Raw genomic sequence first — 24,570 nt, forward strand, 5'->3', positions numbered from 1 at the left:
GAGGCCACTCCTGAAGATGGGGCATCTGAGCTTGGATAAAAGGATAAGTAGGGGTTAACTAAAGTTGATGAGGGCATGGGCTAAGCACACACCAGGAAGAGGGAACTTCATGGGAAAGATCCCCCAGGCAGGAGGGAACAGGGAAGTTGAGAAACTGAAAAGCCAGTAGGAGGGACGGATAGGTGGGGGCAGATCCTACAGGACCTAGAGGCCATACAAGAATTCAGGCCTTTTTTCTTTTTTAAGATTATTTATTTATTCATGAGAGACACACAGAGAGAGGCAGAGACACAGGCAGAGGGAGAAGCAGGCTCCATGCAGGGAGCCCGACATGGGACTTGATTCCAGGCCTCCAGGATCACACCCTGGGCTGAAGGCAGTGCTAAACCGCTGGGCCACCCGGGCTACCCTGAATTCAGGCCTTTATGGAAAATAATTGGAAAATAATTGAAGGGCTTTACGCAGTAAGGTTTAAGATAATATAATATTATTTTATAATAATATTCTTATAACGATATTTTAAATAATATCATTTATAATAATATTTCATAATATTTTGTCCCTTTTAAAGCCATCTCTGGTTACAGCATAAACAGCAATAGGCCAATCCGCAGCCCTGTACCAGCCCAGAGGAAGGAATGACAGTGTGGCTGGATTGGGCGGCAGCAGGTGCGAACAAAGCAGAAAGATACGAAGAAATAAGGGTAGTGGGGAGTAGCCGTGTCCCCCATGGCTGATGGCTCAATGGCTGAAATCCCGCGTTCACCCAACAAAGGCTTCGTGTCCAGATTCAGATCCCGGCTCGGGCCCTACACCTGACCCGGCTCGGGGGTCCTCATTACCCGAACGATGACACTGGGCCACAGGGGGCAGGACCCAGGAGAATCAGGGGTCGCCTGTGCGTGGACAGCGGCACGGTCGGTTCTCCCAAGAGCTCTTGGGCTCGGCCCTACCCCGGGCCCTGGCCTAGCTCTGGACGTCCTCTAGGGCAGGAGCTCCGTCCCGGGCGCGCCCAAACTAGCTCACACTCCGCCCTCCCGCCCAGACCGGCGCGGCTTCCCAGGCCTGCCTCCAGGGACCCCAGGGGCTTGACTTGCCGCCTCCACTTGGTTTACTTGGGAAATTCCCGGAGCAGAGTTGGGAGCCCTCGGGCCCAGAGGTTTTGGGAGAGTCTCCCCTGGAGACTTTGCCACCCCCAAACTCAGCGAGAGGAAAGCAGCTGGAAGTAGGGCGCCCCGCCCACGCGGCTCCGTGGTGGGCGGGGCGATGGCAGGGGGCGGGGCGATGGGCGGGGCGGACCTCTGTGACGCCGCGGGCCGCGCCTGCGCCAGAACGGCCGCCTCGCTCCCGGAAGTGGAGGGTCTGCACGGAGAGCGCCGCTGGGTCTGGGCGCCCGGAGGCAGAAGCGCCGGCGGAGCTCGCTCCTCAGCCCCCCGACCGCCATGTCGTCCGTCGACACCAACCCCTTCGCAGACCCGGTGGACGTAAACCCCTTTCAGGTACAGCCCCCGACTCCGTTCTCCAAGGCCGCGGCGGCCGGGCCTCGTTAGCTGGAGCCGGGAGACGTGGCGTAGGAGAGACGGGCTGTCTGCCCAATGGGAGAATAGGCTCTGACGGCCTGTCCAATCGTCGTGCCCGGGGGGCGGGGCTAGCAGCAGGTGGCACCGGGAGGGGGCGGGGCGCGGTGGTCTGGAAGAGCTGGGGGGACCCTCTAGCTCGCCCGACGTCGCCCCCCGGGCTGGACCCTGCCAGGCAAGGGGACTGAAGCCGACGCGGCCGGGGAGAGAAGCGACTTCACCGGAGGGGGAGACCCCTCCCCACCCCGCAGACTTGGGGGGACACCCGCTTCGAGTCCTGTTAGGACAGAGGGTGACAGCAGCACAGCGGGGTGGAAGCCTCTGGCGGGCAGGAGAAGGAGGGAGATCCCAAGGTTCGCTCTCCCTCCACCTGCCCAACGGCCAGACAGGCCTACAAAGTGTAGGAAACCCGCTGAGAATTGCTCGGGCGGGGAGGTAGCCAAGGCACGCTGATACATGGACTTGATGAGCACTCGGCACCTCGGCCACGGCTCTGGTTTGGGCCGGGATTTTTTTTTTTTAAATTTTTATTTATTTATGATAGTTACAGAGAGAGATAGAGAGGCAGAGACACAGGCAGAGGGAGAAGCAGGCTCCATGCACCAGGAGCCCGACGTGGGATTCGATCCGGGGTCTCCAGGATCGCGCCCTGGGCCAAAGGCAGGCTCCAAACCGCTGCGCCACCCAGGGATCCCTGGGCCGGGATTTAAGCCAGAACAGAGAGAGCGCCCAGATTAGGGAGGGAGGAAACGGGAGGGGGCGGGCTCTGAGGGTCCCGAAGCGCTGGCAGGGGCGCTGAGACCTGTCGACCTTTGCGCTGGCCTCGCGTCTGGAGCAAAGGATAACAGCCCAAGTCTTCCCACGTAAAGCCCAAACCTCTCTGCCTTTGAGCTGCCAAGGGTGTTGTTCTTCCACAACGAGGGGCTGGGACTCCTGCTCGCTCCCGACCTCCCGTGCCTTTCCTTTCATGTCTGCTCAAAACCAGTTCTAGGGAAGCTTAATTGTGCTGACCAGTGACTTACCAGCTCCGACGATTCTGCTCCGTCAGGATGTCACAGGCATGTGAACTCATCCTGCTGGCACTTTATCCTGGTTTATCCTGGTTGGCCGCTGCGAAGTTTCCTGCAGGTGTGGGGGAAATGCTGACAGGGGTCCTTCCTGCGACTCACAGCATGAGTTTTCTCACCTTGAATTCCTTCAAGGGTCAGAGCAAAGGCAAAGGAGCCTAGAAGGAAATGATGGTACACTGTGGAGAGAGTGGACATTTTATGCTTCTTTCTTGGTCTCAAGGGAGCCCTCCAGGCAAATTTTGGTAGCTTGGTCTTTGTAACATCCTGAACAGTCCCCTGGCAGCTTACTGTTTCTTTTTTTAAGATTTATTTATTTATTTTTGATAGACAGAGAGAGAGAGAGAGAGACAGACACAGGCAGAGGGAGAAGCAGGCTCCATGCAGGGAGCCCGACATAGGACTCAATCCCGGGACTCCAGGATCACGCCCCGGGCCAAAGGCAGGCACTAAACCGCTGAGCCACCCAGGGATCCCCTAGCTTACTGTTTCTTGATAGAACCCTTGCAGGGACCTTGTCTCTTATGTAACGCTGTCATCTCTATTAGCTGAGTACAGAAAAAAACATTTGCTTTTTTTTTTTTTTCCCTGCCAGTATCATCTGGTAAGAGTTTGGTTTATTATTTACTTATTTATTTAGATTTTATTTATTTATTCATGACAGAAACAGGGAGAGAGAGACAGAGACAGAGAGATAGAGAGAGAATGAGAGGCAGAGACACAGGCAGAGGGAGAAGCAGGCTCCATGCAGGGAGCCCGATGCAGGACTCCATCCCTGGTCTCCAGGATCAGGCCCTGGGCTGAAGGCGGCGCTAAACTGCTGAGCTACCCGGGCTGCCCAAGAGTTTGGTTTAATTACAAAACTGCCATATAACACTGGACTTTGAGTTTTAGTAAGGATCTAGTAGTCTCTTGGAATGGGTTCTGTGTAATAATTTGCTTTTTTTCTTTTTATTCCCCCCTGTCAGAAACAGACGTAAAATGTCTGCTGCTATCCAACAGAGGCAGTCAGCTGTCAAAAGATGCAGAGAGTTTGTCCACCGTGCTAGCAGTGGATGAGATAATTGGCCTGTGTGCTGCCCTGTATTAATAGCAGCTTGAAAGTCTTAGTCTTAAACCACATCTCCAGCCCCAGGAATGATTGTGCAAACTGTGGTCGAAGTAACTTCTGCATTCAAGTGAGACAGTCTGTCCATCAGGCAGCCCCAGGATATGGCAGGACAGGAAGCAGCTGTGGGCCTGTAAAGAGCAACATCTGGTGGGGAATCCTGTGTGGGAAGACAAGAGCTGGCTGGCTGCGACTCTACTCCTGCGCTGGGTTTTTCCTCTTGGCACACGGCCCCCGGGGGGAGAAGGAGCTTTGGACGTGAGGCCCCCAAGCTCTTTCTCCTGGAGAGCTGCCCTCCCTGTCCTTGTGATGGAAGTGTCTGCTTCCTTGACTGCCAGGGCTGGGACATTGGGAGGGTACAGCCCTGGGGTGACTGGGTGTGAACCCAGCTTCATTTACCCAGGGTGTTAGCGCAGAGCTCAGGAGAGAACAAGGGGAGAGGAGGGCGATAGGCTCAGAAACCGTCACACCTAGCCAGCTTTCAGAGCAGAGTCACGTTTTCTGCCCCTCCATGATGGGTCATGAAAGTATACTTGGTGTCCAGAGTCCCTGAGCTGGGAGCATCCTCAGAAATCTGTTGTAACCCCTCAATTCAGAGAGGAGGAAACCAGGAACCCAGGGATGATGGGACAGTCAGCAGCTAATTTGCAGCTGGCAGGAGCCCACATATGGAGCTTTTGAAGTTCACATATTGGTCTTAAACTGGGTTGGGATTGTTTAGGCCAGCTAAGGAAGGAATGTATCTTCGTCATCACTGTCCACATTCTTGAATTGAGAGTACTGGTAGTGGTGATTAGTGCTAGTTAAGTGAGTTTTAGTACTCACTAATTAGTGTTAGCTATGCAAGTCCCCCACCCCCACCCCCCAGTGTGTGGGACTTGAATAATACAGATGATACTGTGCTTTTTAAGACAAGTATGCTCTGCTTTTTAGGAGCATATGTTCTGAGCAATACCAGTCCTGAAAGGTGCTCAGGGATATGTAGCCATCTAAGTTTGGGAATCACTCTGTATTCCATTTTTCTTGAAGATTCACAAGGGTTGTTAGTTTGCAAAAGGCTCTGAGCAATCCTCTGGTGAAGACATTTGCTCAACTTGATCTGACCCAGTACTTCTCAAAGGTATCCAACTATGGAATCCTTTTTCTGCTCTTATAATAGACTATGCAACTTCCGGTGTGCCTTTATTTTTTTTTTATAAGATTTTATTTATTTATTCATGAGAGACACACAGAGAGAGAGAGAGGCAGAGACACAGGCAGAGGAAGAAGCAGGCTCCATGCAGGGAGTCCGATGTGGGACTTGATCCCAGGTCTCCAGGATCATGCCCTGGGCCAAAGGCGGCGCTAAACCGCTGAGCCACCCAGGGGATCCCCCACCCCCCGCCATGTGCCTTTAAATTGACTTCTTTTACTCGTGTTTTTTATCCACCTCCTACTCCCAGCTGCCTCCCCTGCCCTGTGCTGAGGGCGTGAGCTTTTTGACCTCTTCTTTGCATAGAGTTATAATTGGGATCCTTAGCAAACTTCTGCAAAGCAAGAGCTGTGAAAGCAGAGTTGTCACAAGAGCGCAGCAGAAGTTTCACCAAACTTCCAGGAGGAAAGCAGGAAACTGCAAGCCTAATGTTACCGATTTTACAACCTCCCCTGGCACTCCTAATCCCTCTGTTAATTATAGTGCATCTGCTCTGTACTCTGTGTATGTGGGTCCTGCTTTGGACTGATCCCAACGCGATCAGTCCTGAAAGCTTCTCAGGAAGTCTTGTCAGGTTGGTGAAGAGGTAGAGGGCTGAAGGTGGGCATTGACATGCCGGTTTGAGTTTTCAGCAGTCCACTAACAAGCAGGTCACCCAGGCCAGTGCCAGAGCTGCTTTCCTTCCAGGCATTTCTGCCACGTTGCCCCCAGGCAGACGGCATCGATCTCAAGGAAAGGGAGTGAAGTAGCTGGTGGTGCTCGAACAGAGAAAACCTTTCAGTGTCATGAGTTGCCAGATCACACAATATCACTTTCACACGTTGCCTCCTTGCAATTAAAAGATAATCTCAGTGCTATGGCTGCTTCCCAGTGATTTAAAATGCTTCTCTCCTGTGGGAGGTGAAAGTGGTAGCAAAAATGTGATTTGGGTGTGAACAAAAGTTCCCTTGCACGGACATGGAGGTTTTGCCGTTTCCCAGAGAGGGTGGGCTCCAGCTTGACTGACTTTGGGAATTCTTAAAAGCACCAGATGGACTTGTTGGAAGTTGCCTGTGGAATTGGAGCATTGTCTCAAACAAGTTGAAATTGGTAAAGTTCAGATAGTGTGAGTCCAGACAGCTGCCAGATTGAGGAAGCGGGGTGGTGCTGGTGGTGCTGGGAGTCGTCTCCCTGCCTCTGTGGCTGGCACCTCGTCTCCCTGCCTCTGTGGCTGGCACCTGGAGCTTGGCTGGGTGGTAGAAAGCACCTAGCCAGAGATGCAGCTAGCTTGAACACATTTGTGTTTTCTTTTTTAAGACTATTTATTTATTCATGAGAGAGACAGAAAGACAGACAGAGACACAGGCAGAGGGAGAAGCAGGACTCGATCCCAGGACCCGGGGATCAGACCCTGAGCCAAAGGCAGACGCTCAACCACTGAGCCACCTGGGCGTCCCTACACCTCTGTTTTCTTTGCAGGTACTTGGAGTAGGTTAATCCTGTGTTTAGAGAAATGGTAATATTTAACCGGGATGAGCAAGGGGTTCTTGCCACTCTGTCAGAGAAGAGTGCTGTGCACGTTAGCAGGGTGTGTGACCTGTCCAGCAGCGCTCAAGCAGTGCCTGAGATGCTGACACATGTATGCACATCGCTGAGCTCCTGCTGCTCCGAGGGCCTGTGCCGGAGATGTACGTAAATGAGCACGCGGCCGGCCAGAACTTCTGATGTGGCCGGAGAGCCGGGAAGTGCTAACTGTTCACAGTGACACCGAGTATGATGACGTAGTCAAAACTTGCCAGCAGCAGCTGTGAGGGATCCGAGGAGGAAGGACAGAGTCGGGTGGTAGGAAGGCTTAGGCTGAGAGCAGGGAGCCTGGCAGATGGGAGGCGAAGGTATTTCATATTTCAGGTGACACAGCACCAGCAGCTATATGTGGCTCCTGCCTGCTGTCGCCAGGCAGCCCCCGGGCACCTCCTGCCTCCCCCTGGCTGCAGGCCTGGATGCGCCGCCGCTTGCATCTCGCTCACCGCTTGGCTAGTGTCTGGTGCTTCTGTCCTCGGCCTCTCACCACCTTCTGCCTGTTTTCAGCCTGCGAAACCTGGAGCTCTGTCCTTGACTTTGTGCTCAGCGGATGCCTCTCTGAGGAAGTTCTTCTGTAGCCAGCCAGGGTACAGGGGTGCAAGAGCACCAGGCTCCGGGGACCCGACCAGGCCTGGTTCGGCCCCTTGGCGCTGACCAAATCCAGAGGCAGAGAGATGAATGGTGGTGAAACAAGAGAGGGATTTATTGCAGTGAGGCCCACTCCAGGAAGGCTGCGGACTCAAGGACTGTCTCCCAAGTGGAGAAAAGACTTTCAGGTTTATCTCGGGAAAGTATGGGACAAGGGTCAGTGCGTACAGGTACTGCACTTTGGCCTCAGAATAGCATGCACATCCCCGCCGTCCCGGGTCTGGAGCTCTCAGGGCATCTGCAGCTTAGCGGTAGAGCGTGCCACTCTTGGTCTTCCGGTTGTGAGTTCAAGCCCCACGTTGACTGTGGAACCTATTTTAAAAAACCCAGACCAGACGTAGGACTCTAGCCCTTACCTTCCCCCGAGCTTCAAACCAGTAGCTCCACGTCTCACCTGGATGTTGCCAACCGTTTCGAGCAGACATAGTCTATAGGTATCTCCCAACTGACTCGGTATCTTCTCAGGGCGTCTCCCTGCTCCCACACCCTCTCCTGACAAACCTGTTCCCCTTCCCCCGCGACCGCTGATCTTGCTCAGCGGTGGCACTGGTCACCAGTCACCCAAGGTAGCCGCCCAGTTGCTCTAACTTCCCTTCCCTCTCTCCTGCCCAGAGAGTGATCGAGCCCATGGCATCTACCTGGGCAGGGTATCTGGAGTCTGTCCCTGCTGCTCCCCTCCCAGCTGTCATGCTTCACCGTCACCCCTGTGGACTGCAGTCCCGGCCCATCCTCCCTCCCTGCTCGCCACGGCAGAGACGCCGGTACCAGTCTCTAGCTGCCCTGTGCTGCCCTGGGGTGGGGTCCAGGCACCTGCAACCTGCCCGACCTCTGCTTCACGCTGGCTCCTTGGCACTCCCGTTCTCTATACTCTTCACTCCACAGTCCTCAGAACTGTCTTCTGTATAGAGACCGTTTTTACTTTTTACTTATTTTTATTTATTTATAGTTACTTATTTTTAAAGGTTTTTTTTTTTTTAAGATTTTATTTATTTACTCATGAGAGACACAGAGAGGGAGGCAGAGACACAGGCAGACGGAGAAGCAAGCTTCATGCAGGGAGCCCGATGCGGGACTCGATCCTGGGACTGCAGGATCATGCCCCGAGCCAAAGGCAGAAGCCCAACCACTGAGCCACCCAGGCATCCCTTAAAGATTATTTTAGAGTGGGGGTAGGGGCAGACGCAGAGGAGAATCTCAAGCAGATCCTCCACTGAGCATAGAGCCCAACCCTGGTCTTGAACTTACAAACCTGACATCCTGACCTGAGCTGAAACCAAAAGTCAGGTGCTTAACTGAGCCACCCACCGCCCGCCCCTAGAAGCCACTTTATTTTATTATTTTTTTTTTGGAGATTTTATTTATTAATTCATGAGAGACACACATACACAGAGAGGCAGAGACACAGGCAGAGGGAGAAGCAGGCTCTATGCAGGGAGCCCGATGCGGGACTCCATCCCAGGACTCTGGGATCATGCCCTGGGCCGAAGGCAGACGCTTTAACCGCCGAGCCACCCAGGCATCCCTAGAAGCCACTTTTAAGTCACAGGCTTGAGCACTGGAAATCTGAGTCAGGTAGAAGGCCCATAGAGCCCCCAGCCCCCTAGCGGAATGCAAACAGGCTCATTAAGTGACTCACCTCAGAATACCCGTGAGCCCCAGCTGACCAGTGGGCTGCTTATAACGGGGCACAGGTACCCAAACTAAATCCCATTCATTCCCATCCCATCCCCCCTTACTTCCCCTTAACTACACCCCCCCGCCCCCACCTCACGGCTAACAGTGTTTCCTTTGCTGTCCTGCCCACTGCTCCCTTGCAGCATTTTCAATAAACTTCTATGTCCTCTGTCCTGCCTTGGGTGAATTCCAGCCTTCACCCAGCCTTCACTGGGTCACCCCACATCCTGTGCCCTGAACACGTAGAGATGCTGTACCTTTGGAGATGCTGCTCTCGCTTCCCTCCTTAGTGCCTGTTAAACTTCTGTCATCGCTCAAGATCCGACTCCTGTGCCACCTCAGTGAGGCCTTCCCTGACTCCCAGTCTGCTCCCAGTCTGCTCAGTCCCTCCTTCCGCGGTGAAGCTATTGCCTGGCCTTGTCCTCTTCCAACACTCCCACCCTGACTGCTTGTTCTCTGTATGTCCACTTCTTGAAGACAGGAACCAAGGCTTTTTTTTTCCCAATGTCCTAGCCCTGTTCTTGGTGTAGGATGGGTTGTGCAGGGAGTAAACCAAAGTGGAAGGAGGTGGCAAGTGGCTCAGTTTGACCAAGGACTGACTGCTGCCAGGGGTGCTGGCACTGGGTCCTGGAGGGCCTCTGGTGCCAGGCCACTTGGTTCAGCCTCACACTCTGAGCTGCTTTGTTCATCACTACTGTGGCAGGGAGAGAGGCTTGAGTGCACCTTGCTCATTTGGTGGGTTCTTGGGCTCTTTTTAAAAATGAATGGGTATGTGTGCTTTGAAGGTAAAAATAATGTCATCACGTTATAGGAAGTTTATTTTATTTTATTTTTTCAAAGATTGTATTTATTCATGACAGACAGAGAGAGAGAGAGGTAGAGACACAGGCAAAGAGAAGCAGGCTCCATGCAAAGAGCCTGATGTGGGATTTGATCCCGCAACTCTGGGATCACGCCCTGGGCTGAAGGCAGATGCTCAACCACTGAGCGTCCCACATTATGGAAAGTTTAGAAGACAAAATAGATCATTTCTATTTCTATAGTCTTTCTTTTGCAACCTTTGTTATTTTGGTTTTCTACCCAGTCTCTTTTCATATGAGTTCTTTTGACAGAATTGTTATTTGGGATTCATATAACAAGGCCTTTTCTATGTTGCTATCCTGTGTTCATTGCTGCGATTTTTAATGGCTGTTTAGGCCATTGAGGGGATGTGTACTTAAACATTCTTGTGCTTGTTGTCATTGGATGTCCTGATTTTTTTTTTTAAGATTTTATTTGTGGGGTGTCTGGGTGGCTCAGTCAGTTAAGCATCTGCCTTCGGCTCAGGTCATGACCCCAGGGCCCTGGGATGGAGCCCGGTGTCAGGGTCCCTGCTCGGTGGGGAGCCTGCTTCTCCCTCTCCCTCTGCTCCTTCTCTCTCCTCTCCCTCCACCCCCATTCATACTTTCTCTCTCTCTCAAATAAATAAAATCTTTGAAAAAAAGATTTTATTTACTTATTTGAGAGAGAATGAATGAGTGAGTGGAGAGTGAGGCAGAGGGAGAGAGAATCTCAAGCAGACTCCATGCTAAGTGCAGAGCCCAGTACAGGGCTCTATCTCATGACCCTGACATCATGACCTGAGCCAAAACCAAAATCAGATGCTCAACCAACTGAGCCACCACGGTGCCCCTGATTTTCTTTGCCCGTTGTAAATACTGGTGCAATAAATGTCTTTGCAGATACAGATTTTTACATATTTTCATCATATTTCCTTAGGGTCGATTCTCAGGTAAGGAAGTACTGAGGTTAACTGTGGCTCTTTTCACTTGGGACCCAGCCAGCCCACCTGGGGATGATTGCCCTTTTTTGTCGTATGACACATACCCTTGTCTCCAAAGCAAATAGGACTTCACAGAGTTTCCAAAGTATTGGTAATTCCCTGCCTCCCAGAGAGAATGGCTGAGTTGTTTTTGTTAATGAGGTATTTATTTAATGTGTTTATTTGGAGCCTGAAATAAACCCCCTACTGGCAGTTTGGGTGGAGTGTAGGACGGAAAAGCAGGGAAAAGTTACAGCTCATGCACAGCCAGGCCTGTGACATGGAAAGTGATTGCCAAAATGGAAACACGCATGTTTTCCCCGCCCTTCCCAGCGGAGCTCCAGCCTGCCTGTCTGCCTCCTTTCCCTCTGTTCCCTGACACTACAGCTACACGAGGGGTCCCCTTCCCCAGGGGTGGTGGGCCTCTCCTCCCCTCTCCTGCCCTCCCTTCCCCGCCCTCCCCTTCTTCACGCTGCCCTGGGCTCTTGTGCTGTGTGCACATGTCTGCTAGAACCATCCATCATTGGCTCCAGGAGGGAAAGGGTTGCACCCGTTTGTCTTGGTGCGTCCTCCTACTATAACTCTTCCCTGAATGAAAAGAACCGAGTGCAGGAGAGTTTTCTTTGTTACCAGTTCAGTGACGGGCATTAACCAGCCTGAGTCCTTTGTGTACCATGGGGGTTTTAGGTTACCTCTCTCTAGGTGAAACTTAGCTCTCGCATCCCTTGAAGTAACGACTTGACCCACTTATGAGTCAGCTGATGCTTGGTAAGTGGGAAAGAAGGTTTCTGCAGGGGACTTCTTATTTTCATATGATTCAGAGTAGAAGCCAAGGAAGGGTCTTCATTCAGACTGGTCAGTGTGGCCCTTCGTGTGAGATTGTCCGCAATGTCTCCTACCATGAGTGTGTTCCCCAAGGACTTCCCTGAAGTCCAGGAATAAAAATGAACAGAAGCAGGTGTCCTGGTCACTCACAGCACCCTATCAATGCTCCTTGGGAATGGGGTTCATTCATTCAACCACACATTGAGCACTTTGCCGACAGCAGCAGGCTTTGGGGGTGCGCTGCTGAACAAGGCGGACTATTCCAGGCCCCTTTTCTGAGGTGGGGTGCTTCTGGACCCTGAGGCTGCCACAGTGATGCAGGTGCTCCTCAGCTTTTGAGCAGTACCCCCAGAGAAAGTAGGGGAGAGCATGCAGCAGGTACTCTGCAACATCACGTGAGCTTCTGCTCTGCGTCCGGCCCTTCACCAAGCACTAAGAGCCAGAAGTATGAAATAGACACAGAAGCTTCTGGCTGGAGTGCCTGGAGGGCTCAGTCAGTTAAGTGTCTGCCTTTGGCTCAGGCTGTGATCCTGGGATCAAGTCCTGTGTCTGGCTTTCTGCTCAGTGGGGAATGTGCTTCTCCCTCTCCCTTTGCCATTCCCCATGCTTGTGCTCTCTGTCAAATAAATACACAAATCTTAAAAAAAAAATTTAAAAAGGCAGTAGCAGCATTTGGCTGCAGAGGGTACCTGCTAGTGGAGACAGTATTTGTTTGGACCCCTAAAGGGGTCCAGGGCCAAGAGTTAAAGATTCTAGAAAAAGGAGAAGGGATCACTACAGACAGAGTAGTCAGCTTGCCCAGCCCAGAATCCTCTTCTGGCTGACCTTAGTAAAGGAAATGACATCTCTTCATGGTCTGGAGGTTGCTTATTAAAACGTGTGCACCTCGGGCAGACATGTGGACCAGCACCCGAAACTGCTACGAGAGCCACCCTCTCTGTCCTCTGTCCCGTGACACAGACTCAAGTAACCAGTTCCTTGGATGGTGGATCTGATTTCAATGACTTCAGCTCACCCGGCCTGCTGGGGCTTGGTGCTTGCGGAGTCCGAAAGGGGATCGGAGCCTGAGCCCCAAATCTTTCTTGGAGGAAGCCAGCCCAGTGATTCTGGGAGAAATCTGCTAGTCACTCAGCCGCAAATAACCTCAAGGCCAGTTCCCCCAGCTCAGGTGGCCTTCTGAACCTCACCCTACCACTTTGTTCAAGTTATAGGGGCCACCCGGCAGGACCGGTGTCCAGCAGAAAGGACATTAGCCATGTTGCCTCCTTGCAGAGGACATTGGGTGGGGGTGCAGAGGTGAGGTTCATCCAGAGAGAAGTGAGTTGGGGTTGTGTGCCCCGCTCTGGGCCAGCCCCTGGGGCCAGTCAGCCAGTCTCACCGTTCAGGAATTGGAGGCCCAGGTGGGAAGACGAGAATTGGTACATGTGAAAAACCTCAGCAACGCCCACCGCCGACCCTTGCTTCTCTGAATGTACCGAATAGGGACCAGCCATGTTGAGACCTAAGATAAGCACAGCACCCTGGCGAGGGTCTGTTTCCCACAGCCAAGAATTGAGAGGACTATCCTCGGAAGGTCTGTCTCGTGTGAATACTGTGTTTGAGAATCTGTTTGGTGGAGGCTTCCTGGTGGAGGTGAAGCTGGGCCAGCTGGTGGGAGCGTGTGAACCAGCCATGAGGGAGGGGGTAGGTACGCAGGGGGGCCAGGGGAGGCCTCGGAACCAGGGCCTTGGCAAAGTCCAGCAGCCTGTGCCCAGCCTTCACAGCTGTTTCTCCCGAGCCTAGGTCTTGCAGAACTGGACCTGAGCCCCACACCTATTAAGTACGGGAGGGGAGGGCAGGGAGGGTGGGGCCGAGGGAGATAGGGAGGGAGCAGGATGAGGCCCATGGCCCCAGGCCAGCACGGAGGCTGCTGGGGTGCAGGAGATGACAGGCACTGCTACGAAGGCAGGCCCTAGGCCAGAGGGCTGGCCTTGGCAGAGGTCAGATGGGGAAGGGAAGATTGAAAACTCAGGAAAAGACTGTGTTCTAAGGACATTTTTGCATTTTTTGAAAAGAATCCAGGAAAAAAAAAAAAAAACCAAACCCAAAAACATTCTCCCAGCTTTTCATCGGAGCCCTTTATGCCTCTATTCCTAGCGAGTGTGCCTGATTTAATAAAATCAGCACTGGCAGCCAGCAGCATGTTTGTGTTCCACGACCTTAAACTGTCCTTTAAAAAATCAGAGGAATAAGTACTTTTTTTAGACAATAAATACAGTAACCGAAAGGTTATAAAGTAAAAAAATAAGTCTTTACCCCTGGTTCCCCCTCTCACCCCCGCAAAAAACCCCACCCCGATCCTGGAGGTCAATGCTGTAAACCGTTTTTCATCTGGAAAGGTTACCAACAAGGATATGGGTGGTATCTATTCTGAGGTCACGGAGTGCGAAGCTTGCTCTGGGTCTCTTCTGGGGAGTCATTGGGGCTGAACTCCTTTTCCAGAAAGGGAGAAGATCGCAGCAGCCCTGGTGTGGCAGGGGCTGGGCATAGGAGCCTTCCCGAGAGGGAGGGGATCCCTGGGAGTGCCTGCTGGCCCTCAGAGGGGCCAAGCGGAGGGGCCAAGCGATGGCGATGTGCCTCCCCTTCATCGACAGTCTCTGCTCACGTCTCATGGCTGTTTTCACCTTGGCAGGATCCCTCTGTGACCCAACTGACCAATGCCCCGCAAGGCAGCCTGGCTGAGTTCAACCCCTTCTCAGAGGTTGGTGAGCATGCCCTCTTTCTGAGTCCCTGGGTCCTCCGGGTGGTGCCACGTTTCTGGGGCCAGGAGCCTTGGCAGAGGCGGCGACAGCTCTGAGAAGCTTCAGTCCTCAAAGGGACAGTCCTAACATGAACTTGGGGTGGGGGAAGGATGAAGGAGTCACCAGTCTGTGATCTGGGCCCCTCTCTGAAGAGGGCCAGACAGCGCTGGGGAGCCGTGGCTCCAGCAGGGGTGCTGGGTGAAGCATCACGTTGCCCAGCGCCTGAGGCTTCGTGGCTAGGAAGCCAGAGAGGCAGCCCAGGTGTGCCCCAAAGGGAATGCCCCTCACAGGCAGGGGCACATCACTCACCCTGCCATGAGTTTGCCCTTGTGTGGCCGGCCAGTGGAGCCACTCACCTGCCTCCTTTGGGGTGTCGCACACAGACAAATGCAGCGACAACAGTTCCTGTCACGCAGCTCCCTGGGCCCTCGCAGCCAGCGGTTCTCCAGCCTTCCATGGAACCAACCCAGCCCACCCCCCAGGTAACTGTTGATGAAGATCCCTCTTGCCTCTCCTTTCCAGAAAGGGAAGCTCCCAGACCGGTAGCTGAGCTCTGAGATTGGAGGGAGAGCGTGGACAGAGGGCCTTAATTCCTGGCTCCCCGTCAAGGGCCCTCTTGGTGATCTCTCTGGAGCTGGTCACTTGCACACGGAGGCTCTGCTCAGCCACCCTAGATCCTTACACCCGCCCACCACTACCACCAAAACATAAGCTCTGCTTACCAGGCTGGAGTCCTTGGTGTCTTTAGAGCATTTGCCCCTGTTGAGCCATTCCAGATCCTTCTGGAGCTTTAGTTTGTCCTCTCCACTTGGGCCCCGGAATCTTTTTTTTATTTTTATTTTTTTACCTCTTTTATTCCTGTGTTCCCTCCTATTTTCCTTTATCCCTTCACCAAATACTGTGAACCCTGTCCGCCTTGTACCTGACCCTCTACTCCATCACCTCACTGCCCTGCCCCTGTGGTGCATGCCACCCCGGTGAGCATGACCCACAATGGAGTTGTGTGTTGCAGCTCCTGCTTAGACAGGCCAGCAAGTTCCTGCCTACCAGATTCCTGACAGTGAGTGAGCTCTCAGAGAGGCAGATGCTACTAGGAGGAGATAGTATTCTCAGAGACAGCTACATGCGAAAGCTTCCGAAGGTAGGCAAAGCGTAGATGAACGTGAGGGCAAGGCCTGAGCCAGGCTTTGGACTCTCATGGGTCCCAAGCTGTTCCCGTTGTCTGACTGGACTTGGGAGGGACAGCTGAGACCCTCAGCATGGCCCAGCGTGGTCAGTTCTGGGCCTGCTTTGGCCCCCAGTGCCTGGGATCATCTCCCAGAGGCAGCCTTAGCTCTTCGGAGAGCTCGTTGGAGAGAGTGGGAGAGCGAGCGTCTGTATGTGTATACACACACACACACACACACACACACACACACACACACACACACACACGTATACATACGCATGTACGCGTATGCCTGGCTTCTCGTCCTGCAAGATGACCGGTTTCATGTCTGCTCCCTGAGGACTGTAGACTTCATGAGGACCCGAGCCCCGGGGGCTGTCGCACCTGGCAGGACTGGGGCCCCGGGCTGCATTGCTGGGGCTAGCTCGGCTCAGCCTCCCAGAGTTCCCCAGATGCCTCCTCACTCCGGGGCCTTGCTGTCCCGCGCAGGGGATGAAGCCTGCACTCTGCACGACCTCCAAGGTCCTCCAAGCCTGGCGGGCAGTCCTGGGATGTAACCTTCACAGATTGGTGGTGGGCGGCAGGGGTATCTCCCAGGGTCTGGGGGTGGGGAGGGGTGGTGCTTAGATCCCCGAGGCCTGCCCTCAGGTGCCTCCCCTCTGTGCTCACTGCTAGTGGGTTTGCACTGTGCCCCCTTCACACACACACCCTCCAGGCTCTTCAAATGAGGTGTGGCTTTCTGGTTTCTGGTTACAGATTAGTCTCTTGTGAGGCCATTTCCCCTTTGCTGTTACCCTAAAGGGTAATTGAAGTTTGCCTGGATTCCAGAACAGGGGATAGTTCTCTCTGCTCCAGCTCAGGGAAGAAGGAGAGAGAGCAGCGCCCTGGTTAAGGCTGGTGAATGCCTAAGGGAACGGAGGTGGTGTAGAGGCATAGGACGCAGGTCGCCTTGGCGTCTCTGTGATGCTCTCTGGTTCCCAAGACGCCGTAGGGGCTGAGATTGGCTCTCCCTGCATGGGGCAAGGCCCTTCTGACGTCCTGCTGAGGCTGACACTGCCCCTCTATCTCCCATGTCTGTCTGCCCATGCCTTCTGTGCCCCCCAGGCCGTGGCCTCCGCAGCCCAGGCAAGCCTGCTCCGGCAGCAGGAAGAGCTGGACAGGAAGGCAGCTGAGCTAGAGCGCAAGGAGCGGGAGCTGCAGAGCACGGTGGCCAGCTTACATGGTAAGGGAGGCGGCCAGCCTCTGGGCCAGAGTGCGGGGTGCAGGAGCTTGCCCTGAGCCTGCCTGTCCCCGGGCAGCCCTGGAGCGCTGCTGGGTCTTGGTCATCTCCGTGGTGCTGGGGCCGGTGTGGAGAGCAGGGAGGTGGAGGCCGGAAGGCCGGCCGGCAGTGTGGTCCACGGTGGAGGTTATTTCCGCAGGCATCCCCATCTCTGAAAGTTCTTGCTAGAGTAGGGGCCCTGCTCCTGCATGTGCTTCCCTCTCATCTTCATGATGACCACCCCTGGTGCTTATGGGCTGGTAGCTCATAAAAGTAACCACTTAGGCCATTTTGCTGTTTCCCAGGGCATTTGGGATCCATTATCTTAGAGTGGGCTTGTGGGTTTCCGTGCCCCATCACACTTTGGCCCATCACCCACTCCCTACCCGTAGAGACCCCTGAGCCTCACTTGCCTGTGCCTTCTGGGAGCCCTGGTTTGGCCCATAAAGTACCAGAGTGTGCCTCCAGCAAGCCACTGTAGAGGCCAAGGCCTTACCTCGTTGCCTCTTTGCACACAGTGAGAGAGAACAACTGGCCGCCCCTGCCCTTCTGGTGCCCTGTCAAGCCCTGCTTCTATCAGGATTTCTCCATCGAGATCCCTGCTGACTACCAGCGGATATGCAAGATGCTCTACTATCTCTGGATGTGTGAGTCCCCCCCATGCCCTCTGAGCTCAAGCCCTGTCTGTGGTCTGACTGCTCCTCGCTACAGACCCCAGTGCCTCTCAGTGCTGGGCTGAAGGGGGCACCTTCCGCCCACAGGATTGGCCCTCCACAGGCTACTCCCTGCCCTGAAAGGGCCGGTTCCCGCCACAGATCGAGGAGGGCAGGCCTAGCAGGAGGCTTCAGAGTTCCCGTGGAGCTCGTTGCCCTGAAGGGTCCTCCTTGGGTGAAGGCCTCCCTCCCTTAGGCCCCTCGGCGCGGAGCGCGGGTGAATAGAAGACTCCCTGTAGCTCCACCATGAGCCCTGCAGGGCCAGGGACAAGAATCACCGAGAGAAAGGCCTCTTCCCCGTGGATCAGCCCTTGAGTCTGCCTCCCCACTCCCACCTTCATGTACCCAGGCTGTCCCTTCACCTTCTACAAACTTGGTTCGGTCCCTGGTTCTGCTGCCCCAGGAGCTCACCCTGCCTCCATGTAGACCAGGGTCCGCAGTTTCCACTGCGGCCCTCACTGTGTGGACCTTGCATCCCCTCCAGGGGTGGTTTGCCGGGCCTGGGAAACTTTCAGTCCCCTTGGCACAAGCCCATTTCTCTCTCCTCACCCTCATTTCTCTCTCCTCACCCTCGCCAGTGCATTCGGTGACTCTCTTTCTGAACCTGCTTGCCTGCCTGGCCTGGTTCTTAGTCGACAGCTCCAAGGGAGTGGACTTTGGCCTTTCGATCCTGTGGTTGATCATGTTCACCCCCTGTGCCTTCCTTTGTTGGTACCGACCCATCTATAAGGCCTTCAGGTGAGTGGGGCTGGGGCAAGGGGTGAGCGTGTGACTGGCATCCCAGGTAGCCAGCCAAGGGCCTTACGCCCAGGGCTCCCATCCCAATCTTAGAGCAGAACAGGGTGGTAGGGAAATCCACTTTCCCATTCCCACCCACAGTAGAGCAGATGGAGGTCAGGAGCCATTTTCCTGAGTTGTGCCTGGGGTCTGCTCTGGACAGTATCCTTGGACTAGCAGGGGAGACCTGGAGAGGGATTCGCAGCCTGCCTTGTGCCCCCGCCGCTCCCATGCTGTCTGATGCATTAGGACTTTAGACGGATGGGCTTCTTCACCCCCCCTTTAGCTTTAGGGCATGCAGCTCCAAGGAGGTCTGACTTTGATAAGCTCTCCATGGCTTATCACTGGGAGCTTGTGTACGCCCCTCCTCCACCTCCTCAGGAACTCCCTTGAGCTCACTGAGTGCCAAGTGATTGACCTAGAATGGACACTGGACTGTGGGTCTACCTCGCACACCCCTAGGGCTTGTGGAAGCATGCCTCCAAGTTGAGTTGATGTTTTCGTTTAGGGCCTGGGAGCATAGCAGGCCCCAGGGATGGGGCGGGGCAGTGGCTGAACCCTCCCATGCACTCGGCAGGCAGTGTTCCAGCCCTGAGGACCTGGAGACGGTAGTTCGGTAGTTCGGTTGAGAATTCTGCGCCCCTCGAATAACTTTTCTGGCCAATGGTTTTATAATTAGGTATTTATACCTTTGGCATAGATTTCCTTTTATGAAATGCAAATCTGTACTCCAGGAAATGGACCCCTCTTAATATTGTCCTCTGGGAAGCAACTTTTAGCTCTTTGGTTAAGGGGTCAAGCACGATCTCTTAAACTGAGTGACAAGAGCAAGAGTGACAAGCCCTTTTTGATTATGATTGTAGATGTCTATGTCCCCTGGACAGTGTGTCTGGTCCCCAGGAGCTCTTCTGTCTTCTGCACTCCCATCCTGCCTCCTGGCTCCCTGTGCCATGCGGAATCAGGAATGCTGAGGAGTAAGCCCCGAGCCCGTTTGTGACTTCCAATTTCCCCCTCTCTCCACAGGTCCGACAACTCTTTCAGCTTCTTCGTGTTCTTCTTCATATTTTTTTGTCAAATAGTGATCTATATCATCCAGTTGGTTGGCATCCCTGGCCTGGGGGACAGGTGAGAGCTGGGGCACCACGAGGGAATGATGCTTTCCAGGTGGCCTGGCCTCTCTCACCCTGTCTCCTGGCTCCCGTCCCAGAGGACCTTCCCCCCCCTGGCCAGGAGGGGGCGGGCTGGCTGGCGTCCTCTCCTGGGCTCCTCTGACTCTTCATCGGTTGTCACTTGCTGCCTTGCCTGTTCACCACTCTCTGGGGTTTTGTGGGTGGACTTGCCCTGCACCCTTAGGCTAGCAGGGCTCTGTCCTGTGGTGGATTGCATCCTCCTCTGCTCCTGCCGCGCCCTCCCAGAGGCTGGTGCTACTTCTGCAGGCCCCAGGCGAGCCCTCGGGTTTGGGCAGCTGCCAACAGAGGCCTTTTGCAGACTCTGTGCCGTGACTTTGTCTAGAGACCCTGTAATGTCAGGAGCTGGAGCCCTAGCCTCTCCCGGGTTGCTTTGAGCATGGAGCTGGCTTGAGTTTCCTGGGTGCCGTAGTCCTCAGCTCTAAATTAGCCTCAAAAAGAAAAGCTGCTGGTTGATGTTTTCCTTTCTGCCCCAGTGCACAGGGAACATGACAGAAAGGTCAGGCTGCCGCTTGGCTGAGAGCCCGAGGCTGGAAGAGCTGCACTACGTTGGTCCCCACCCTCCAGTGGAGCTGCCCCACCCAGAGCGGAGGGAGGGGACTGACTCACCTTGCACTTGGAGCATGCACCCTGCCCTCCCACTACCCCTCATCCGGCTCGCCCTGCTGTTTCTAAGCTGGCCCCTTTCTCTCTGAGAATGCCATTCCTCACTATCCTCAGTGAGATCCTGGAAGATAGGCTGTGGCCTAAGTGCTGTTTGTTCCTGACCCGCATTCAGCAGGCTTGAGTTCTGGTCCCAGCCCACCCCCTGCTCAGCCCTCACCCCTGCCCCGCCAGGCTTCCTCAGGAGCTCTGCAGCCCCCAGCTTCCCAGGGCCTTCCTCCCCTCCCCTCCCAACCCCCATGGCTGGCTGGCTGGAACCCCATCTTGCTGATTATAAAGTACACAGAAGATAAAATTTATTTTATTGACTACTTCAACCATCTTAAAGTAAAAAATTAAGTGGTGTTTAGTAGATCCACAATGTTACACAGCCCTTTCCTCTATCTGGTTCCAGCACATTTGTGTCACCCCAAAGGAGACTGTACTACTCAGCAGTCCTCCCCTGAGCCCCGGGCAGTGACGAGGCTGCTCTGTGGGCATTTCATGTAAATGGAACCATGCAATGTGTGGCTTGTTGGGCCCAGCCTCTCTCACTCATCGTGATGTTGTAACACAGATCAGTACTTCACTTCTCTTTTTCTGGAATAATCATCCATCCTCTTATCCACTGGACAGAGCCTGGGGTTGTTTCCACCTTTTTGCTGTTGCGAATAGTGCTGGTATGAACATTTTATAAAAGTCTTTGAATATCTGGTTTTGGTTCTTTTGGGTACGTATCTGGAGTAGAATTGCTGGGTCATGTGGTAAGACATGGGGCGGGACAGCCACGGTTTCCTGAAGTGGCTGCACCATGTTTTCTTTAACATGTCCATTGGCCGCATGTGAGGGTTCTCATCTTGCCACAACCTCACCAATGCTTAATTGTGTTTTGTTCTCAACCTGGAGGTAAATCTCACTGTGATGTTTTTTTGTTTTGTTTTGTTTTGTTTTGTTTTTTGTTCTTAAGTAGGCTCCATGCTGGAGCCCAACATGGGGCCCAAACCCACAACCCAAGACTGACTGAGCCACCTAGATGCCCCTCTCACTGTGGTTTTGATTGACATTTCCTGAATAATTAATGATGTTGGCCATCTTTTATGTACTTTTTGGGCATATGTAAGGAATATCTATTCAGGTCTTTCTCTAGTAATGGGGTTGCTTTTTTTTGTTGTTGAGTTCTATATATATTCTGGATACTAGCTTATCAGATTAACACATTTTCCCCTCCCCTTTTCATTCTCGTGATAGTGTCCTTTGATGCACAAAAGTTTTAAATTTTGATGAAGTGTATTATTTTGTTGCTTGCATTTTCACTGTCATATCTAAACCAGTGCCAAATCCAAAGTCATGGAGGGTAAACTGTTTTCTTCTAAGTGTTCTAGTTTTATTTTTATTATTTTTTTAATATTTTATTTATTCATGAAAGACACAGAGAGAGAGGCAGAGACACAGGCAGAGGGAGAAGCAGGCTCCATGCAGGAAGCCTGACATGGGACTCCATCCCAGGACCCCGGGATCACGCCCTGGGCTAAAGGCGACAGTAAACCGCTGATCCACATGAGCTGCCCAGTGTTCTGGTTTTAGCTCATATTAGGTGTCTCTGATCTATCTGGGGTTGATTTTTGTGTAGCTGAAGTCAAGGTCCAGCTTCATTGTTTTGCATGTGGATGTCCAGCACCAGCACCATTTGTTGAAGAGTGTTCTTTCTCCATGTAGTGGTCTTGGCACCCTCGTCAAGGATCAGTTGATGGTAGACATATTGGCGTGTTTCTGGACTCGGTTCTTTTCCATTGATCTATATGTCCTTGTGCCAGTAGTGCACTGTTTTGAGAATTGTGGCTTTGTAGTAAGTTTTTAAATCAGGAAGTGTGAAAATATCCCCATTTATAGGTAAGGATCCTGGGGCTCAGGAAGGTGACATGACTGACGGGAGGCAGAGGGGCTGCCCTGGGCCCTCAGTGGGAGGTGATACAGGATGAGTGTAATGGGTTGGCCAGTATTCCTTTTCCCCAGGGGGTGAGCCTTTGGAAGTTAACAGCCCAGCTTTCCATCTGCCCTCGTAGCAGCAGGAAAAGCCCCCCGCCCCGCCCCCCATACTACTCCTGTCTGAGGGCAGCGTGGGGCCTCTCAGCCTTCACAGGCCAAGGGCTTCTGGCCCATGGCTCTATGCTGCAGGGAGGTGCCTGGCTGGTGGCTGGTCAGCCTACAGTGGCCACTTAGAGAAGAGGACCTCTGGGGCCTACTCCCACTGTGTCCTCTCTGGCTTCCTTTTCCCTTTGCAGTGGTTGGATTGCAGCCCTGTCTACACTGAAGCAAGACCACTTGGCTGTGTCAATCATCATGATGGTGGTGGCTGGCTTCTTCACCCTGTGTGCCGTGCTCTCACTCTTCCTTCTGAAGCGGGTGAGTGGTGGGCACTGGGGCAGCTCTCTCCAGCCTCCGCCTCGGGGATGCCCATCGCTAGAGGCAGTTGCTCCCCTCTACCCTAATCCCAGAGGTCCAGTGACTGTCACCAAGGCTCTGGGTAGGAGATCAAGTGGGCGTCCAGGGTGCACTTCTCACCGCAGCCTCTTTCTGCAGGTGCATTCCCTGTACCGCCGGACGGGGGCCAGCTTCCAGCAGGCCCAGGAGGAGTTTTCCCAGGGCATCTTCAGCAACAGGACCTTCCGCAGCGCTGCCTCCTCTGCTGCCCGGGGAGCCTTCCAAGGGAACTAGTCCTCCTGACTCTCCTTCCTCTGCCCCAGCAGCCTTTTCTCTCACCTGCCTTCTAGCTGCACTTTCCGTGGGTGCCTTAAACAATGGTTATGCTCAGCACAGACCCAGGGAGGGTCTTGCCGAAGTCCTTCCTCCTTCCTCCGCCACCTGCTCTCCCATTTTGCCCAAGGGAAGGGGAGGGAGGGACAGGGCTTTTTTTTTTTTAACAGAAGAGAAAAGAAAAAAAAAGCTGTCTTCTCTGGTGGTGGTTTGGTAGGATTCGAAGCAGTGGGAATGAAGTTCACTCCCCCGCCACGCACACACACACACAGACACACACATGTGCACATACATGTGCACACTTGGAATCACCAGCTGACCTGGACCTGTGCCAGCTGGAGTCTTATTTCTGCCGGGTTCCTGGGGCTCCACTCCTCCCCAGCACGCCTAGCCTGAAACTGGCTCCATGGACCCAGCCTGTGGCATCCACAATCCTGCCTCTACCTTCCTGCCCAGGCTGGGGTAGTCGCCCAAGGGCTCCCCTTTAGATGAGCTCCAGTCCAGGTGGATGGAAAGCTCTGTTCCCCAGATTACTCTGAGGTGGTCTCTGGGCCTCCAAAGCCTTGGGCATCACCTGTAGGCTCTTCCCTGCCTTATGTTTCTCACAGATTTAGAGCCGATCAGTGCCCCCTGCACCTGCCCCTGGTATGGGTGGCATGTGTGCCCCTTGGGGCCTCTCTGAGCCCTCCCCTCCATGGACGTACTGAATGTGCAGTGGGCTTGCCTGGGATTTGGGGATGGGAGGGATGGAGGACGTTGACCCCAGGTGGTCCTGTCCAGCCTTTGGCAGTTGTCTGGCAGGGTGGAGTCTGACTGTCCTGCTGTGGTTTGGCCCTGTTTATCCTGATTTCCTCTCCTCCTGAGGAACAGCAGCCCTTTGCCAAGGCCTCAGCTTCTTCCCTACTCTGCCTTCCACCCTCAGCAATAGGACTCTTCGGGAGGGCAGGAGAATCATTCCAGGACTGTACCCCTCTTGCTGGACCCACGAGCCTCTTATCGGAGGGTCCGCCCACACCCCCAGCAGAACCTGTCTCCTGTCACTGGCCCTGGTAATTCCGTGGGCGTGTCTGTGGGATGGGCACCTGGAGCCCCCAGATAAGCCCTGCACCCTGTCCTCCGAAGGCTGCATACAGGGGTGGGTGTGTGGACTGAGGGCACTTTTCAAAAAGCTGGCCAACTGCCTGCCTCTGGCACCTGGGGCCCACCCCGACGCGGCCTGCGGACTGCCAGCCCACTCAGGTCCAGAGCCGCTGAAGGCCGTGGCAGTGATCAAGGTTTTGTAAACTTTCTGGTATTTTTTCCCCCGTGTACAAATGTATATGTTCTGTCTCGATTTTTGTGCTTTAAATAAAAACGACATTTTCAGACAACACGGGTCCCCCTGTCTGGTATACTTGGGGGGATGGGGAGGCCCACGGAGCCTGCACGACAGGAGGCGGTCAGGGTGCTGCCTCTGGCCGCCCTGCTCCGCTGGCCTGGGAGCCGCCAAGCCGCCTCCCGAGGCTACTCGGCGAAAAGCACCCTGTCGTCCCACGGTTCTGGGCGGGCGGGGCGCTGGGGGAGCCTCCGCGACTCGGACCCCAGCCCGCGCACCTGCTCAGCGCTCAACGGCGCTCCCCGCCGTTGCCCCTCCCGTGAGCCCTACAGCCCGGATGGGATTCCCGCGGGCGGCCACGGCTGCCGGCCTCGCGCCCGCCGAGACCAGGGCGCGCCCACCCCGGGATTCGCGGAGGCCGGCGGGGGCGGGGCCGGGGCGGGGCCGCGGGGGCGGGGCCGGGGCGGCGGGGGCGGGGCCGGGGCAGCGCCCCGCCCAGCGCGCTGCAGTCCCGGCGGGCGGCG

At 54.4% G+C, this 24,570-nt stretch overlaps 1 protein-coding gene across 2 annotated transcripts; it reads left to right on the forward strand.

Annotated features, from left to right (window-relative positions):
* Positions 1 to 1,310: 1,310 nt before the first annotated feature.
* SCAMP2 (secretory carrier membrane protein 2) lies at positions 1,311 to 24,101 on the forward strand. 2 transcript variants are annotated; one of them, XM_041746465.1, is made up of 10 exons: positions 1,311 to 1,499; positions 14,124 to 14,192; positions 14,616 to 14,714; positions 15,245 to 15,373; positions 16,505 to 16,622; positions 17,177 to 17,305; positions 17,950 to 18,109; positions 19,172 to 19,273; positions 22,260 to 22,380; positions 22,558 to 24,101. In XM_041746465.1, exons 1-10 carry the CDS (start codon positions 1,443 to 1,445, stop codon positions 22,690 to 22,692), a joined length of 1,119 nt encoding a protein of 372 aa, XP_041602399.1. In that variant the 5' UTR covers positions 1,311 to 1,442; the 3' UTR covers positions 22,693 to 24,101. The 2 variants fall into 2 exon arrangements, with proteins under 2 accessions (XP_041602399.1, XP_041602397.1); XM_041746463.1 differs by lacking the exon at positions 15,245 to 15,373 and having other exon boundaries at positions 1,312 to 1,499.
* Positions 24,102 to 24,570: the final 469 nt, after the last annotated feature.

Source organism: Vulpes lagopus, chromosome 2 (genome assembly GCF_018345385.1).
Source record: "Vulpes lagopus strain Blue_001 chromosome 2, ASM1834538v1, whole genome shotgun sequence".
NCBI lineage: Eukaryota > Metazoa > Chordata > Mammalia > Carnivora > Canidae > Vulpes > Vulpes lagopus.

Coding starts and splice junctions, on each gene's coding strand:
- SCAMP2 (XM_041746465.1), top strand. CDS start 1,443: ATGTCGTCCGTCGACACCAACCCCTTCGCAGACCCGGTGGACGTAAAC. Junction 14,715..15,244: donor CAACCCAGCCCACCCCCCAG/GTAACTGTTGAT, acceptor TGTGTGTTGCAG/CTCCTGCTTAGACAGGCCAG. Junction 19,274..22,259: donor ATCCCTGGCCTGGGGGACAG/GTGAGAGCTGGG, acceptor TTCCCTTTGCAG/TGGTTGGATTGCAGCCCTGT.